The sequence below is a fragment of the Sceloporus occidentalis genome, unplaced genomic scaffold, assembly GCF_023333645.1.
Source record: "Sceloporus occidentalis isolate IW3139 unplaced genomic scaffold, rSceOcc1.0.p SCAF_4, whole genome shotgun sequence".
Taxonomy (NCBI): Eukaryota; Metazoa; Chordata; class Lepidosauria; order Squamata; family Phrynosomatidae; genus Sceloporus; species Sceloporus occidentalis.
Window position 1 is genome coordinate 157959249 of NW_028316984.1, and position 18998 is coordinate 157978246.

The 18998-nt window shown below is 37.9% G+C and overlaps 1 protein-coding gene across 6 annotated transcripts in view; it reads left to right on the plus strand.

Moving 5' to 3' along the window:
- NPAS3 (neuronal PAS domain protein 3) overlaps positions 1-18998 on the plus strand; it is a 948130-nt gene that overhangs the window by 202189 nt on the left and 726943 nt on the right. Inside the window, exon 2 of one of the 6 annotated variants that reach the window (XM_089523555.1) lies at positions 16302-16422. The exons of the other annotated variants lie outside the window; for them this stretch is intronic. Coding sequence (XP_089379681.1) covers positions 16373-16422 — 50 coding nt within the window. The 5' untranslated portion in view covers positions 16302-16372. The remainder of the gene's footprint in view (positions 1-16301; positions 16423-18998) is intronic. 6 annotated transcript variants of the gene reach the window in all.

The following is an 18998-nucleotide window of genomic DNA, read 5'->3' on the forward strand; positions in this document are numbered from 1 at the left end:
TGGCAGCCCCCGTGTGGAACGGGCACCGCCATTTTTTACAGACTGGGTCTGTACTAGAGTTAGGGGCATCAAGAAGTGACGCCCCTTTCTAGCCCTAGTACAGACCCAGTCCGTACTTTTATGCCCGTCTGTAACGGGCCTAAGATAACAGTAGTGAAATGCACCAAGTGTGAAAATCATGCAGTATGGAAAGCACCAACAGAGTAAAAGTTTCCAAAACTTGTTTTTTTATAAGCACTCAATCAGACAGTTTGAAGCAATCAGAAGGGGGAAATGCAATGGACATACTGAAAGCCAGCCTAAAGATGCCTAGAGGTGTCAAACTGACAAATATGTCAACAAATTCTGACCTTGTTTTATAGATCAAGCAACTGTGTAAAGACCTGGCTACTGACTGGTCAGTGGCCCTTTCACAGCCCTATCACCCTTGAAAGAGAAGCTAAATTAAATTTCTGCAAAAAAAATATGTGTTCAATACAGCTAACACACTCAGAACCTGGAAGTAGGAAACAAGCTGTTTTGAAACAGTTTTCTAAGGCTGTCAGAGAGCTACAGATCTGGTTCATGGATCAGGAGAACAGAAGTTCCTGGTATAATAATAAAAGAGTTGAGGGGTTGTTGTCTCTGAATTAGCAGGATGTGCAGACATTCTTAATCAGCTGGTCCAAGGAGCTTAAGGTAGATTTTAAAATGCCAGTTTAGGATTTTGAAAAGTTACAAAGCTCAATAGACCAATGACCCTCAAGACATAATCATCAGATCTGAAAATTGTGGAAGATACGGGAAAAAAGTTCCAGGCTCTCTGTAATAGTCATAACGTCATAAAAATGGTGCCAAAATTCAGGTATTCAACTACTGAAGTTGAGGGATACTGTTGGCAATTGAAAACATTCACTGAAATGTTGAGGATTTTAAAGAGGGGAGTGGCCACTGTTACGATGGTTCAGCAACACTTTCAGCATCTGGCTGAGAGTTTTCTGGTATGCCCTGCTGGCTAAGCAGTGGCCATTTTTTGCAGGCCAGAGCATGGCACTGGACTAGCACATACAGCAGACCATTGTACCATTAAGAAGACAGGGAAATTATTGCCTAAAGCAAAATTAGATGCTTCCTTATTCAAGCATGGGGGAAAAGTGCAACAGCTTATATAACCAGGAGTTATGCAAGTGGATTCTAGCCAATGAATAGGGTAGACTACTTCATAAAGAAATAAAGACATTTGCACTAGTAGCATTGTGTGTGGTGGTTGGATGACATTGGAAGTCCCGATATGGGTTTACAATCCAAGTTTTGATAATGAAAGTGTGAAAGATAATGCTAATATACAGAGTGATTCACTACAGTCAACTTCTGAAAAGAACAGCAACATATGACAACTTTATAGAGATGTGGTATCTATTCTTTTCATTTGACACCATTGAGTTCCACATTTTTAAACTGGAGAACATTTGGGAAAGGTCAGGTGTAAAGTAAAGAGTTCTCTTCTTTCAGAGTTACAGAATCACTTGGAAGAGTTTCAGAAAGTATACAACTGATAATGAGAAGAAACTGGCATTGCATCTATCTCCCTTGTTATTACAGTTATGATTTTTACATTCCATGTATAAAAAAAGGCTTGGGTCATTGTCAGAATGATAAAACTGACCTATTGTCTGGAAGTATTAAAAGGAAATGGTAATGAACAAATTTTAAGCCAGATGGCAATTATTTATCAGTATTTGAATAGTACACATAGTGTGGAAGTATCTAAATTCCTAATAATTATTTTGAATGCAATAATTCATATATAACACCTTTAAAGCACGCCAGCTAATTTTGCTATCATTTGGGCAGAAAATCTTCAGAAGCATGTTATTACCACCTGTTTACTGGTACTGGGATGCATGAGATACTTATTTTATTTTCTTAAATATAATTAAAATAATATTTAAAAATCAGGCTCATTCATATATTTACCAAAGCACTATCAATGCCACTTCCCAGTGACTAATTTCCCCATTAGTTTGATGATGACTGAGTGATGGAATCAAAGGGAACATGAAAAGATGTTATGGGCTGGATCAAGACCTTAGTCATATTTAGTACAGAACTATTGAAATCACTGAGGCTTAAATAAGGAATGAGTGACTGGTTGCTAATTGCTAACATGTTCCATTGATTTGGGTGGGTATTTCTTTCAATTTGTTTGACAAATATTAGACACACACTGGGTTTAATCTAGAATTAGTCAGGGTTTGTCTAATATTTGTCAAGCTATCTTATTTTTTGTTTTGAAAATTGTTATTTCTATCTGAAACAGATTATAGAAATGTGTATACAGCAATGTAGTTTTGTGAGTAGTTCTCACTGCTATTGGTACAGCTTCAATATGTTGGCCTGCCACCTCCATGGGAGGACAGGAAGAATGGGAAAAAATGACATATTCTCCAGTCTTACCTAGGGCAAGGAATGGTCAGCACCCTGTCAATGTACTGTAAATGTTGTGTTCTGTATGTTTTTATTAATAAACACTATAAATGACATTGTAGACATATAAGTTATCTGACACTCAAATCAAATTTCTTCCTTTTGTACATAGAAAAATTCTGGCAACTGCATGGGGCATTTTTATGTCCTAGAACTATTGGGAAAACTGCAAATCCCAAGAAAAGTAAAATGATAGTTTCATCTAATGCCTTCTGTAATTACAATGTTTGTGTAGCTAAGTGGGTGAAAATTATGTTAAATTTCTAATATTCCACTAATATTCCACTCTTAACAATCTCCTTCAGACATAGCTTGTCCCACTTGTAGTTTTCACTAATTCATTGTGATCAACTGGACTCAATGTAAACATTGGGTTCTTAGTACTGAGTCTTTCTACTTACCATTCATATTTTTATGGGCAGTCATCTAACACTTCAAGCTTCCCTTTAAAAAGAAATAATACCAGGAAGTTCATTCTCAAGATGAGAACTCTCAATTGGTTATTTTAAAGGGAAAATGGTACAGTCTGTCCTCGCCTTACGCGGGGGATCCATTCCGGATCCCTCCGTGTAAGGCGAATTCCGCCTATGCTCGAGCCCCATTGGAAACAATGGGGCTCATGCACGGTGGTGCAGGCACACGTGGGGCGCAACGGGCACGTGCGCCCATTCAATTGAATGGGACGCGCCGCCCCTTCTGCCCCGCGCGCACGGCGCGGCTTGAGCACATATGCTCAAGGCCGCGTATGGCGCGGGCGCACTGTACAAGATACCTAAATAAATCAATAATGAATGTGTGAGTGATAGACATTCTATTCCTCCTCTAAGCACAGAGCAGAGCTTTCTACTTATAGGAAAAGATACAGAAAAATTGATTGCCCTCCTGCCCCCTCTTTTTCTTTGGTCTTCTAAGAATTTTGAGAAGTAAAAATCTGATTTTCAAGTTTTTCCTAGTATGAATTCTTAGTATGAATAGCTCAGGAATTTTATCAAATAATACGATGCAAATGGTTTCCCTTTGAAAAGTGGCCTTCTGATAGTTAGGAACTATTGCAAACTCTTTGATAGAATATAGCCATTAATTTGCTTATGTTTTAAAGCATTTCCGAACCACACTTCATTTTATGTAGGATACCAGGGCAATGTATATGTATGATGATGATAATAATAATAATAGTAATAATAATAAATTATAATAATATAATTTTAGATTTGAATTTTTAACAAATATTATTTATTCATATAATTTGATGATTTATTGTGATGTTGGTTGACTGTTGTTTATTTGTTATTTGATGTTTGATCAGTTTGATCGTTATAAAATTATTATTATTATAATGTATGATTACATTTTTTTTAAAGTCACATAATATTTACAAAACATAAACAAAAAACAAAACACAGACAAAGGCAGGTTTGACTCAGAAAGGTAGCTCATGTCTCAGAAGACCAAATCAATGTTTAAGATGATGTTAATGGATTGTGAATTGGACCAAAACAAGCAACAAACATTTCAGTAGATGCAAATGTAAAGTTCAACATGTAGGCAGAAAAAAAGTCAGATGCACAAGATTAGGACCCACACCAATGGACAGAAATCACAAGAAAAGAGATTTGATAGTAGTACTTGATAGTACTTTGGGAGCTGGTAGGCTCTTCTTTATTACGGCATTTAAAACATGTGTTGAATGCCTATCTGTCAAGCATGATATAGCAATGGATTTTGTTGAATAGCAAGAAATTGTACTAGGTCATCCCCTATATCCCATCTGTTAGAATTATGGTTTTGGTTATTTATGGTTAAATCAGTTTAGCAGCAGCAGCAACACAGCAACAAGCATGTACTCCACACGTATTTGGTAAAAATAACTAGATCTGAGCTTCTGGCAAATAAACTGGATACATTAGTAGGTAAAAGGAAACTTACTTTATTGCTACATCTAGGTTCTACAAAATAACTAATCTGTAGAGAAAACTATACTTGGTAGAGCTGACTCTCATATGTGTAAGTAAGAAGGAAAAAAAACATCTTTAGCATCACAACCTGGTTTCTGCTTCCATGCTTGGTGAGAGCAGAGAGAGGAAGAGGACAGAGAACAAAGGGCAATAAACTTTATTGATCCCCAGAAAGGGGAGGGGTATAGGAAGTGATCTCTTCACAAGCAACACTGACCAAATGGCCATAAAGATATGCATCAATGTTCCTGCTAGAGGACACCCCCCCTTCTCAAGGAAAGAAAACACAGATCTACAAAACAAGCACTGATGCTAATACTCCAACACCATCCACATCTACTATTCTCTGATTCTAATGTAAATCCTGTTGGCTGGGAAGAGGACCAGTAGACAAGTTAAACTTTTAGTGTGTATTTCCTCTTCCCTTCATCTGGTTAATCCAGCGCACTGAGCCACACTTTCTTCTGCTGGTGACTGTTGGAGTAGTGGCAGCTCCACACTCTCTTTAATCATTTTTAATACCTGGGCAGATAATAAAACAATCAAAAGACCAAGCAGTTAATTGCTATATCTAGCATAAGGAGCACAGATACCTGAATACAAAAGAAATGCTAGAAGAATGAACAGTATTTAATAAAAACAGTAAAAAGAACTATACTCCCACAGCAACTTCCAAACTCTAACCCTTCACTTGGGCTAGATGCATTGGACAAAACCCAGTTGCATAAGCAATTACTTACAGAGTCGATTGGTGAATCAGGCTGTAAATCAGGCTTGGGAATTGTGTGGCCATCCAAAGGATGTTAGACAGAAAGCCTAGCCAGTGGTGATATATCATGGGCTCTGTAGTTTGTCAACACCTAGAAAGATACACTTTGTACCTTTACTATAAATTGTACACTTTTGCTCTTTGACTCTTTATTGTGCCATCCTTGGTTCATGTCCCTTGACTTCTGTGGTTGAATAGTTTTTGAGTGGAGACACATGTAATTCTTCTTTAGGCAAACAGGTTGTGTTCATTTTGGGATACTTTGATGCCATATATCAGTGTCTTTTAAAAAGTGCTTAAGTGAATTTCTGGTTGGAATAATAATGGAATTACAACCGTATGGACCTGTCTCATGTCTTAAGAGTGTCATATGGCCAAACCAGATTCCCCACATTTGGAAATTATAAGCATTTTCTTGGCTACTTCAGAAAAGAGCCCCCTTTTTTATTTCTAGGAAAATAAAATGGGAGAATCTGCAGAACAGCTCCGTAATTGAGCTTGCTATCTTTTTTTTTTTTTTTTTGTAATGGTTAGAATAATTTGGGGTTTTGAATTCATAATTATATGTATAATTTATATGCAATCAGAGATAAGGAAAAGGAGAGGAAAATAGGAATCTGTTGCTTTTGTTTGGTGTCGCTGAAGAATAATGTTCAACTTTCAAACAAAAAGTTGCTGGACCTTTCTGGTGAAAATAAGTCCAGAAGGCTGAGCTTAATGTAACATGTGGCAGGTGGCCTGCATTTGCCTTGAGAATTCCTCTAGGGCAAGACAGCTCAGCAAACACATAAATCCTTTTTTCTCTGTTATCTAGTAGCACATATAGTTGCCATGGGGATCGTACTTGTGCAGCAGATCCTCTGCAGTTCAGTTTGTGCCTAAAGTTTTAACCGTACAGCTGTTATGGTAAATGCTACACAGCAATATTTTCAAAACATTGCACCTTTGAACAGTTTTTGATTGATTTTTGTTTTTAGTAGATATCAAAACAGCTATGTGATCATAATAAGATATCAGTTGCTACAGAACTTTGCTAATTAACTTAAGCAAAAAGTGCAATTTACATCCCTTTATCATTTCCCGATTCCTTGAGGAAGAAAAAACATTTTATTTTTATTTTTCACAATAATGGAATTAATATTGAACATTTTTTTTTAGATTGACTGGAATTCATTCAGCACTAAGACAGGTACATTTTAGATACACAGAAGGATGTAGAGGTCTTCCATACATGCAAACTGATCTCAGTGATCTCATGAGAATAAGTACCTGTTCTAGCCAGATCAGGGACTACATGCTTTGAAAAACCACAAAGTATCATCATTAATGGCAAAGAGATTTTTGTTTTACATTGTACACTTTTGTATAATGATGCCTGTGCACAGTGCAGTGATGTACCACATTTTATATATTTGCTGTAAGGAAGAAAGATGTCTTCTATGGCAGTTTCAACACACAGAATGTATAGTAAATGTGTTATACCCAGCTCATTGTATACAGTAAGAACGTGTAAATTTTAATGTTGCTTGAATCCTGGCCCATTAGGACTATAATGAATTTATAACTCTTAGAAACTAAAGTAGTAAGGTAGGAATAATGTGTTATTAACTATTTCACAGCTTTTTTCTTACTACAGCAATAGTAATTTCCCAGCAACTCCAAACAAAAGCAACAGATTCTTATTTTCCTCTCTTTTGGCTTACCTCTAATTTTTCTTACTACTTCAAAATGCTTAGCAGCCGGTTTTAATTATTAGTAATTCAAAACTGACATCAATAAATGCAGCTGTTCTAAAAGTGCATAGCTAACATTGCAAAAATAAAAAAGTTGAAACATTTTCACCCAACATAACCCCTCTGAACCTTCTGACCCCCCACTCCATCACCATTGACTCCATTTTTATTGGTGTCCTTTCCAAAACAGTGCCCTGAAGCAATGCAACTTCAATATATCCCACCATTTAGGCAAAGATACAGGTGCAAATGAATGTATTGGGGTGTGCTGTCAGGGTAGTAGCCTGTCCAGTTAAAGAGAAAGAAGGAAAAGCTGATGGGGGAGGAAATACCTTTTATAAAAAATGGGATTTCATTTGCTGTTCATTGCATGAACAACAACAACAAGAAGACAAAGACATAACAATACTGACACCTCCACTAGCAGGACTGGGGACCATACATGCTCAGAGGCAGGTTCTGCAGACAAATCTGTAGCTAGATGGATCCTTGCTCATGTGAACCAGACCCCTGTATACAGTCCCAGCTGTATTTGTGGGAAAGAAACAAAATCACACATTAACAGGATTTCAGTTTTTCAAACAGGGCCATGCATAGTGATGGCTACTCCAAACCTTGTTTTGTTTTGCATTGGGCCAAATTGTTTGCATAGCATTAGGAATAATTTTTATTACAAAAGGGGGAAATCACTATTGACTAGCAGTACATTTAATGGCCTTTCAGATGGGTTTACACCTATTGTTGTGAATACTTAGAGACACATTGTCTTGATATCAAGGTAATCAAGATGTAATACAATGAGGAGGGCAACTATGCAGTACCCTTCAGAAAACCTGGGAAGGCTGCATTACCACCACTTCACCCAAAAATGCCCCTCATATGCCCCCCAAAACCTTCTAGATATCATAGGAGACATTTTCACTATTGTTTTCCCCCTGACAATTTTAGGAACAGGAACAGGAACAGGAAAATTCTTCCAGTTCATGTTTTAGAAAAAGCCTAGTTCTCAGGGGGGAAATATGGCAAACAGCTCCCATATCTCCTTGGAGACATTATGAGGCAACTGATCCACAAAAGAAGAGGAAACAACATGATGGCATTGCCATTAGCCAGTCTAATCTAACAAAACTGACTGTCAGCTGACCCACTCGCCACCTCCAAAGCTCTCAACTGGGCAGAACCTTTTACATGAAGATCATAAAAGCATGGACTGAATCATCTGCCATATTGCTTAAAATGAAAGCTCTTCTCAGTGGAGAGGGCTTGGTATCCTGACTTCTAATGAAACATTTGAAGACACAGATGAAATTACGCTAAGGGATATATGTTTCTCATCCTGTCACATAGTCTGAAATTTTGTCTTCAATCAGGAGATATCATCCGGCAAATGAATAGCACTATTTAGCCCAAGTACCCAGATTTTCTTTATCCTCTTTAAATATTATAAACCTTTTGTCTAACTTAAGAAGGAAAGCTAAATTTAAGGAACTCTTGGCAATTTGGAAGAATAAAGGAGTACTTTAATAACTGTTATGATAAACAGTAATTGAAAATGAAACTCCTTAAGTCCAATTTGCAACCTTTGAGAGCAGGGGGATTTTCAATATTCGATCCCCTCAGGAACACTGAAAGCCAATTCTTTTCATCTGTACCAATGAATTTTGGGGAGCAGCAGCAAGAAACTGCCCCCCAACAACTGTGTACCTCCACTTTGAAATCAGGCATCACTCAGCATTCATTTGGGGACCCAACATTATTCTCTTTTCTTAAGGTATCCAAATGTAAGTTATCTGAGTGCTTCCAATTCAGTTTAATTGACATTGGATTAAATTGCAACCATTAAGTCCAGAAAAATCTTTAAATGAATGCTAACCTTTTTAACAATCTGTTAATAGTTGGGTTCCTCGTAGTTATTATGCAGGTTTGGGACATTTATTATTAGTTTTCTGTGCAGAGAAAAAGGAAAATGGAAAATACAGTTTAAGTGGTGTGAATTCTATGGGTGGGGAAGGGCAATACATAATAACTGAAGGTGTCCTTTCCATCCCTGAGCGGAATCTCAGTTGGGCATCCCTTATTATCTGAACTTATGCCACAGTTCTAAGAAGGACGGCATCTCAGATTGTGCCTCTATTTCATACATTTCACAGAAATCAGTTAAACTTCAGTAGGGCTTGAGCCTTATAAAGGCTGAATACTTTAGCAACAGAGACCTAGAAGGGGAAAGTGATATCTTTGTCTTCCATTGATGGTTTTATTGGTTTAAAGTGCAAAATAAAACTTTCAGAAGTAATTATGCTGCTGTGCCTACTAATGATGTGATTGCTTTATGGTTCTCCAGCCTTAGGCCAGTTTGCCTATTTGATATCCTTTCTTTATTTCTTATGTTCTGCTTTATTTTAATTTTTTAACAGAAGGGGTGAACATGTTTTCAAGGCCCCCTCCCCCTTGGAACCACGGCAGCCAGAAACTTTTCAGTGAAATCTCATAACCTCAGGAGTTTGTTGAAGCTATTATATTTCTCATTAAGACTCATATGCCTTCCTCTATAGTGTGATCTTCAGCCCCTGCTTGCAGTAACTGAGATTAGTTTACCAAAGAGGTACATGTTGAAGATGACTGAATATCGGGGGGGGGGGGGGGGGATAAAGTTGAATAAGGCAGGTGAACTATGCCACAGATTTCACATCTGAGGAGAGTCCAGAAATAATGATGATCCCGGTGTCACTAGCCAGTGTAAACCACAGTGAATATTATTTTTGGCCTTTGATATCATTGCGCTATGCAAAAATACCCACAGTTGACCCCGTATCACAGCCAAGAGGATGTTTTCATTGCAAGCTAAAGCAACTCCCTGTGTTCTTCAATATTCTGCGGTTTTTCACACAAAAATTAAAAACATTTTTCTTCACAGGTAATTATGCTGCTTTGGCTTTTAATATCTAGCTGGTTTTGTAAAACATTTTAATTGTTATTTCTCACTTTTATGGTCCATTTTCCTTTGTATTATTATCTCTTATCTCCTATTTTGGATAGGAGGAAGCTACTCTTACTAGAGGAAAGCATACAAACAATATTTAATAATAATAATAATAATAATAATAGCTTTATTTTTAACCCTCTTCTCTGTCACAAAGACAATTGAAGCGGGTTACAATTAACAAATTACATACAATGCAATACATAATATCCTAGTCTTCCTTCCCTCCCCTCCGTAAAACATCAATTAAATTATTACTAATTAAAATAATCCATTAAAATATCAGAGAGGAGTGATGGTATTACAGAATACGGCATGGAGTAGTGGACTCAATAAGTGGCCAGGTTTATTATTCAGGAAAGGGCTGCCAGAAGAGAAGACAGCCTTTTTAAAGCTGTCTAAGATGGTAGTATGATGGATCTACTCTGGCAGGCCATTCCATAATCTGGGAGCGGTTGAAGAGAAGGTCCTTTGGGTCATTGCAGTCAACCTGGTCTTTATAGGCTGCAACAGATTCCTCACAGAGGATCTAACTGTGTGGGGTGAATTATACAGAAGAAGGCAATCCCATAAATAGTTTTTAAAATGCATGGAAAATTGAAATAAGCCATTAACACAACGCCTACCTTGGTTGTACAGTGGGACCTCAAGGAATCTGTTCTGGACCTCCCCTCCCATGGATACAAAAATCCATAGGACTTTAAGTCCCGTTGTCCCCAATGGTGGGACATGCATGTGGCCACATTGCCATTAGGGACAATGGGATGTCAAATGAAGTCCCGTTATCCCTAATGGCAGTGTGGCCGCATGCATGCACTGCCACTGGGGACAACATGGGCTTTTCCTAATGGTGGCAGAGCCATGTGCATGGGGACAACGGGCAGCTCGCAGTTTGCGGATGCTTAAATCTGCAGATGTCAAGTTTGAGGATATCTTGGGCCCACTGTAGCATTGAAATGAGATTACACTGAATCATGGAAGATAGGTCTAACCACATCTTTCCCTAATCACTAAATGGGACATCTGTGTTCTGCTCTTCAGAAATTATAGGAAAGGGATATTGAATTCAAATTTTTCTAGTTGACTTTTCAGAAATATTTGGTCTGTTGGTCACTTTTAGAAATAGAATACCAGACAAGTGGGATCTGCTAAGATTCCTCAGAATTTTTCTTAATAAATTGTAACAATTATTTTTAATTAGGAACAGCCAAAGTAGACAAATTATTCAAATGATCTCATACTGTTTCACATACCTTATTAGTAGTGTCCCGAAACTGCTTTTCTCTTGTTGCCTTTTGCAGTCTTATAGCTACCTTTTGATCAATGTGAGATTTCCAGATCACTCTGTTTCTCTATCATTTGTAGATTATGAGTTTCTTGTAGACAGACATATTATTATTGCCCCAGGTTCAAGCCTTGCATTTGACAATATAAAATGTCATCCCATATACTGTCATAATTCATACAGTGTTTGACATACTTTGCTGAATCCAAATGTACCAGATATCCCCTGCCCACAAGAACAACTGTCTCAAGAAAGGTTAGTAGCTTACTATGCAGTGATTTATCTCTGTTGGAACTATTTGACATTCTGCTGTCTTTATTTGGATGGTGACAGGGAAACAAGCTTGGAAAAGAATAAAAGAGCTTTCACTGTGTTAATAGGATATATCATTAGTTCTTACAATTATGAATTGAGTTAAAATAAGAAATATTTGGTTAAACATAGCATCTATTGAATGTATTGCAAATAGAACTAAAATATGAAACAGATTAAAAACAGTTCAATAAAAATAAGAATAGAGCCAACTCAGTTAATAGCATCTTCCAGTATGTTTTAACTCATAATTACATGTCTTTGATGCCAGCAGGGAGAAGGCCAACCTAACCATCTTTGTGAAGGTGAAGGCTTTCACAGCTAGAATCCACATTTTCTGTGGGTTTTTCAGGCTATGGGTCACACAGTATATATACCCCATTCACTCCCATGCCAGCATTCTCTGAAGATGCCAGCCACAGATGGTGGTGAAACATCAGGAATAAACTCTTCCAGAATATGGCCACATAGCCCGAAAAAACCAAAACACAAAAAACCTGACCATCTTTGATAGGGAGTTCCAGAGCCTAGGAGATGTCACCAAGAAAGCCCTCTCTTGCATCTCCACCAACTATGACTCCACAGCCAGAAACCTCAAAACCCAGGAAGGTTCACATGGGAGATATGGTTTAATGTCTAAATTAAATATTCATTCATTTTATTTTGAATTAGGTGATTCCAATTAAAATACTTTTGGCAAACACAACAGAAAATTGGGAATTACTTCAGGAGACTTCTGAATGACATTCTAAAAGTCCCTTAGTTTTGGCATGTCAGATGCTCAGCAGTAGATTTACTACAATATTATTTTGTTTGTTTTCTGTCAGTGAATGAAATCTGTTTGATGAAATTAGCATTTAGAAGTTAGTACGCATCTTTTGAAATAATTCTACTTCTATCTTTAGATAGATTCCCAGGAAAAATGACAAAAAGTAGAATTGCAGTAAAGCAGTGTTCTCCAAATTTCAGTCCTTCAGATATTTTGGACTTCAGCTCCCAGAATTCCTGACTGCTGGCTAAGCTAGCTAGGGTTTCTGGGAGGTGAAGTCCAAAACACCTGGAAGACCAAAGTTCAGGAATCACTGCATTAAAGTGTAAAATAAAAATTCCACAATATTATAGATGTTCATAGCAAGTTAACTTTGATCGTATCTTTAGGCTGCAGAAAATAGACAAACTGACACAGAGGGAACAAGCCAAACAGTGCAAGGACCCAAAAGTGAGAGGCAAAAAAACTTGCACAGGCAGAAAGTCAAGAGGACACATGGTCTGTGTTGTCTCTACACTAATGTACAGAGCATGGGAAACAAGCAAGATGAACTCAAACTGCTAGCACAACAAAGCAAATATGATATAATAGGCCTCACTCAAACCTGGTGGGATGAGTCTCATGATTGGAATGTGGAAACCTTTTCAAGAGAAATAGGCCAAACAGGAAAGGAGGAGGAATAGCCTTATATATCAGGGACATTTACACCAGTGAAGAGACCCAGGACATCAATCCTGGAAGCCAGGTAGAGAGCATCTGGATAAAAATTAAAGGGCAAGGAAACAACAAGGACATTATTGTGGGAGTCTGCTACAGACCCCCCAAGTCAGACTGAGGAATTGGATGATGTCTTTCTAGAACAGATAACCACACATTCAGAAAACAGAGATGTAGTAGTGATGGGTGACTTCAACTATCCTGATATTTGCTGGAAGTCAAACTCAGCCAAATCCTCAAGGTCTAGCAAATTTCTCACTTGCCTAGAAGACAATTTAATTGTCCAAAAGGTGGAAGAGGGAACAAGGGGATCAGCTATTTTAGATCTGATCCTAACCAACAAGGATGACCTAATTAATGGAGTGCAAGTGGTGTGATCCTTAGGTGGAAGTGACCATGCTCTTTGGAGTTTGTTATACAGTGGAAAGGAGAAGCCAGGCATTGTCAGACACGCATCCTAGACTTTAGGAGAGCAGATTTTGGTAAACTTAGAGAAATACTGGGGGTGATCCCATGGTCAGGAACACTAAAAGAGAAGGGAGTTCAGGATGGATGGGAGTTTCTCAAAGGAGAGATACTGAAGGCACAATTTCAAACTGTTCCAGTGAGAAAGAAAAAGGGGAATTGTCTTAAGAAACCAGGATGGATGACTAAGGAACTTTCAACTGAGCTAAGTTTTAAACGGAACATGTATAAGAAATGGAAAAATGGGGAAATCACCAAAGAGGAATTCAAACAAATAGCAAGCACAGGTAGGGGTAAAGTCAGAAAAGCTAAAGCACAGAATGAACTCAGGCTTGGTAGAGAGGTTTGGATATGTCCGCAGCAAAAGGAAGAAGAAGGAAATGGTAGGGCCACTGTGTGGAGAAGATGGCAAAATGCTAACAGAACACAGAGAAAAGGCAGAATTACTCAACACCTTCTTTGCCTCAGTCTTCTCAGAAAAGGAAAAGGGTGTTCAACCTGAGGATAATGAGGACAGAATAGGGGAATTTTAGTACAGAATAAGTAAGGAGATAGTAGAGGAATACCTTGTTAATCTAAACGAATATAAATCTCCAGGACCAGATGAACTACATCCAAGGGTAGTAAAAGAACTGGCAGGAGTAATATTGGAGCCATTGGCAATGATCTTTGAGAACTCCTGGAGAACAGGAGAAGTCCCAGCAGACTGGAGGAGGGCAAACGTTGTCCCCATCTTCAAAAAGGGGAAAAAAGCGGATCCAAACAATTATCATCCAGTTAGTCTGACATCGATACCAGGAAAGATTCTAGAGCAGATCATTAAAAAGAGAGTCTGTGAACATCTAGAAGGCAATGCCATAATCACAAAAAGTCAACATGGGTTTCAGAGAAAGAAGTCATGCCAGACAAACCTTATCTCTTTCTTTGATAAAATTACTAGCTTGGTAGATGGAGGGAATGCTGTGGATATAGTATATCGTGATTTCAGTAAGGCTTTTGACAAAGTTTCCCATGACATTCTTGTTAACAAGCTTATAAAATGGGGGATAGACAAGGCAACTGTTACATGGATTTGTAATTGGTTGACTGACCGAACGCAAAGGGTGCTCAACAATGACTCCTTTTCATCCTGGAGAGAAGTGACCAGTGGAGTCCCACAGGGTTCTGTCCTGGGCCCAGTGCTATTCAACATCTTTATCAACGACTTGGATGACAGAATTGGAAGCATTCTTATCAAACTTGCAGATGACACCAAATTAGGAGGAGTAGCTAACACTCCAGAGGACAGGATCAACATTCAAGATGACCTGAATAAACTAGAAAGTTGGGCCACAGCTAACAAAATGAACTTCAACAGGGAGAAATGCAAGGTACTGTACTTAGGGCGGAAAAATAAAATGCACAGATATAGGATGGGAGACACATGGCTGAACGAGACTATGTGTGAAAGGGATCTGGGAGTCCAAGTAGACCACAAGCTGAATATGAGTGAACAGTGTGATGCGGCAGCTAACAAGGCCAATGCAATTTTAGGCTGAATCAGTAAGAGTATCGTATCTAGATCAAGGGAAATAATAGTGCCACTGTATTCTGCTTTGGTCAGGCCCCACCTGGAATATTGTGTCCAGTTCTGGACACCACAATTCAAAAAGGATGTTGAAAAACTGGAACGTGTCCAAAGGAGGGCAAGTAAAATGGTGAAAGGTCTAGAAACCATGTCCTATGAGGAACGACTTAAGGAGCTGGGGATGTTTAGCCTGGAGAAGAGTAGGATAAGAGGTGATATGATAGCCCTGTTTAAATACTTGAAGGGATGCCATACTGAGGAGGGAACTGACTTGTTTTCACTTGCTCCAGAGACTAGGACCCGGAGCAATGGATGCAAGCTACAAGAAAAGAGATTCCACCTCAACATTAGGAAGAACTTCCTGACAGTCAGGGCTGTCCGACAGTGGAACAAACTCCCTCGGATTGTAGTGGACTCTCCTTCCTTGGAGGTCTTTAAGCAGAGGCTAGATGGCCATCTGTTGGAGATGATTTGATTTGGATTCCTGCATGGCAGGGGGTTGGACTGGATGGCCCTTGCGGTCTCTTCCAACTCTATTATTGTATGATTCTATGATACCTTATGCGGGCTTATCTGGGAGACCTCGGTGGTACTTCAATCTTGAGTACATATGCATATGATCAGGTCATAAGAAAATACACCATATTAATATAATTGTTTATAGTTATATTTCTGGTATCACCTAAGATGGCAATTTAATAAATAGAGCCACAAAGATTAGTGTGATTTGCATTCCTTTTAAAGTCAGTTAGCTAGCAGTCTTAACATCAAAGTGATCTGCTAGGTAGGATACCTAATGTCAGTAAGCCATGTAGTCAGTTAAATTTCACTGAAATCAATAGACTCAAGTTATTTCAGCTAATATGTTCAATGATAACTAAGTATTTTGAGATTGGAATGATTGTGTAGTGACTGAATCCTAGAAATGGCCTTGCCAAACAATGTAGAGGAAGATGGTTCTCAAAAGACCAAAAGAGTACTCTTATTTTTATCAAAAATTCTGACATAAGAGCTTGCTTTCAAAATCGAGACAAAACAAAAGGCTGATAAAACAGATTTTCCCTCCCCCTGTTTCTATATAGATTGTTCACATCTTCCTTGACACCAGGCACAGCTTTCCAATTCCAATTGGATGGATTTCTTCTATAATTCTTCTGTGTCAACTCATTTCCTGTTCTAGACCTTCCACTAGGGATCTGTTCTCTTCATCCAGTGCCTGCTTGACCCTGTTTCCCCTGCCCTTGACTCCCATCTTCCCTTGTTTGCTTTTTGCCCTCTCCTAGGGACTGCTTCTGACTCACCAGCCCATGCCTGCTTGACAGTGGTAATTGCCTCACCCTGAAACCCATGCCTGATGGACCCTTCCAACATGGGCCAGCTGCCAGCCTCAGTCTCCCAGTATAGGTAGGCAATCCATGTTGTCCATGTTATGATAGTCTCCTAAATTAAACCTACCTACTGAAAAGTGATTTGGAACAGAATGAATGGTGGGTTTACACTGCTGGCACCTCTACAATGCTCAGTTCAGTAGCATACTAGGGTCTTAGGCTAATTGGTGAGGGGGAGTGGGAATGGGATGGGAACCAATTAATGGGTTTGTGGGAACAACCTAGGAGGATATTCAGGGCTGTTATGTGAATGAACATTGTTTTTGTATCATCTTCAGAACTAAAGCTCTAATTGTTGTTTTGGAGAATATGTCATGGAGTATGGTCAGAGGAATCTGGTAAACTCCAAGAGCCTCTTGAAATGCTTAATGACTTTTATGTCAGGATACTATAAATGTTGTATATGGTAATTGTTAACTAAGCTATTATTAAGAACTAAACAATACTCACTGGGTTTCTTCCTTTCCATCTGAATGTATGAAACTGAATTATATCCAAATTAGACTATTAGTACATCCAGATCAATATTACAAACAGTAGCTTTCTCAGTGTCCTAGGTCTTTCTTTACCTTACTAGCAGAGATCCTGCAACTGAAGATACTGTAGACTGAAGCTCAGACCTTCTGCCTACTAGAGTGTGTGCTCTTGTATTCCCCTTGCTTTGTTTTATTATTATTATTATTATTATTATTATTATTATTATTTATATAGTGCTGTAGATTTGCACAGCGCTGTACATACAAACAATAAAATAGATAAGAGTAAACCTGCCCATGGCGTACAATCTAAGTAATAATAGCATAATACAGACATGGGAGTGCCAACATATCTGATAGTCTTGATGAGGAATCTGTACTCAGGACAAGAGGCTAATGTCAGAACAGAACTTGGAGAAACAGGATGTTTCTCAATTGGCAAAGGAGTCAGACATGGCTGCATCTTATCACCCTACTTGTTCAACGTATATGCAGAACATATTTAAGAAAAGCAGGCTTGGACACAGAAGAAGAAGTAAAAATAGGAGGAAGGAATATCAATAATCTGAGATATGCAGATGACATCATAATACTAGCAGAAAATCTCAAAGACCTGGAACTACTAAGAAAGATCAAGGAAAAAGGTGCAAAAGCTTCCCCTCCACCACTCCCTTCTCCTTTTGTGTCATGTCTTTTTAGATTGTAAGCCTGAGGGCAGGGAACCACCTAATTAAAAGATTGTATGTACAGCGCTGTGTAAATTTACAGCACTTTATAAATAAAGGTTAATAATAATAATAATAATAATAATAATAATAAAAGCAGGCTTATTGTTGAACATAAAGAAAACAAAAATAATGACCACAGAGAACCTACACAAATCTGAATTATACAACGAAGAAAAATAGAAATAACAAAAGAATTTTCATATCTGGGATCAAACAGTGAGAGAAATGGAGACTGCAGCCAGGAAATCAGAAGAAGATTAAGAATGGGAAGGACAGCTATGAAAAAATTAGAGAAGATCCTAAAATCCAAGGACATACAACTGAGCACAAAAGTTAGAATCATACAAGCCACTGTATTCCCTAATGCTGTATATGGATGTGAGAGCTGGACAGTTGGTAAGGATGATAGGAGGAAAATGAATTTGTTAGACATGTGGTGCTGGAGAAAGATTCCATGAACAGCCAAGAAGATGAACAAATGGGTCCTGGAGCAGATCAAGCCAGAAATCTTCCTAGAAGCCAAGACCCATAAAACTCAGGTTGTCATACTTTGGACACATCCACGGGATTTGATATCCATAGGGAGGGGGGTCCTGGAACTATACCACAGCAGATATCAAGGGCCCACTATATAGGTTTCTTATATGGAAGTTCCCATTAATGGGTATCTGATTTGATTAGCCCCCATGTGCATAGAATACTATATTAGGTAGAGCATTAATTTGATTCAACATATTTCTTCCTCTGTTTTTGTATTTCAATTAATTTTGTTAAGAGTCATGAATTCTATCTGTCACTTTTGGCATAAGACTCTAAATATTTGCCTGTAAAGATACAGTATCTTAAGCACTGACAAATATTGTTCATCATTCTAGATATATGAATTATTATTCAAATATTTACTCACCCAAATTTTGAAATGTAGCTCAAACCATAAAACAAATATACAAATCTCAATTGCCTTCCCCCCAGAATTCTGATACACAATTTAAATTTGTCAGTCATTTGATCCAAAGCTGTAAAAGATAATAAATTATCTTTACTTTTATAAAACTACATATGTTTGGCTGCATATCAAAATATCAACTTTTATAGTAATATGGTATATAAAGAACTCAGTTCTTTGTTGCATATGTCATAATATCAAGAGGTGTTAAGCATTAACAAGAATAAGGAAATGAGAAAAAAATTCTATCCAATTTGAATAAAATTATTTAAAGATCCATGTGTTTTCTATCTTTTAATATGTTAACATCTTTCTACAAAGGCAAAATATCATCCTATTAACACAATTAATTCAAGTATTAATCTAATGCATTAAGAATTCCATTATTAGCAGGATTTTAAAATCATTATTTAGTTGTCAACGCAGTACTACCAACACAGAT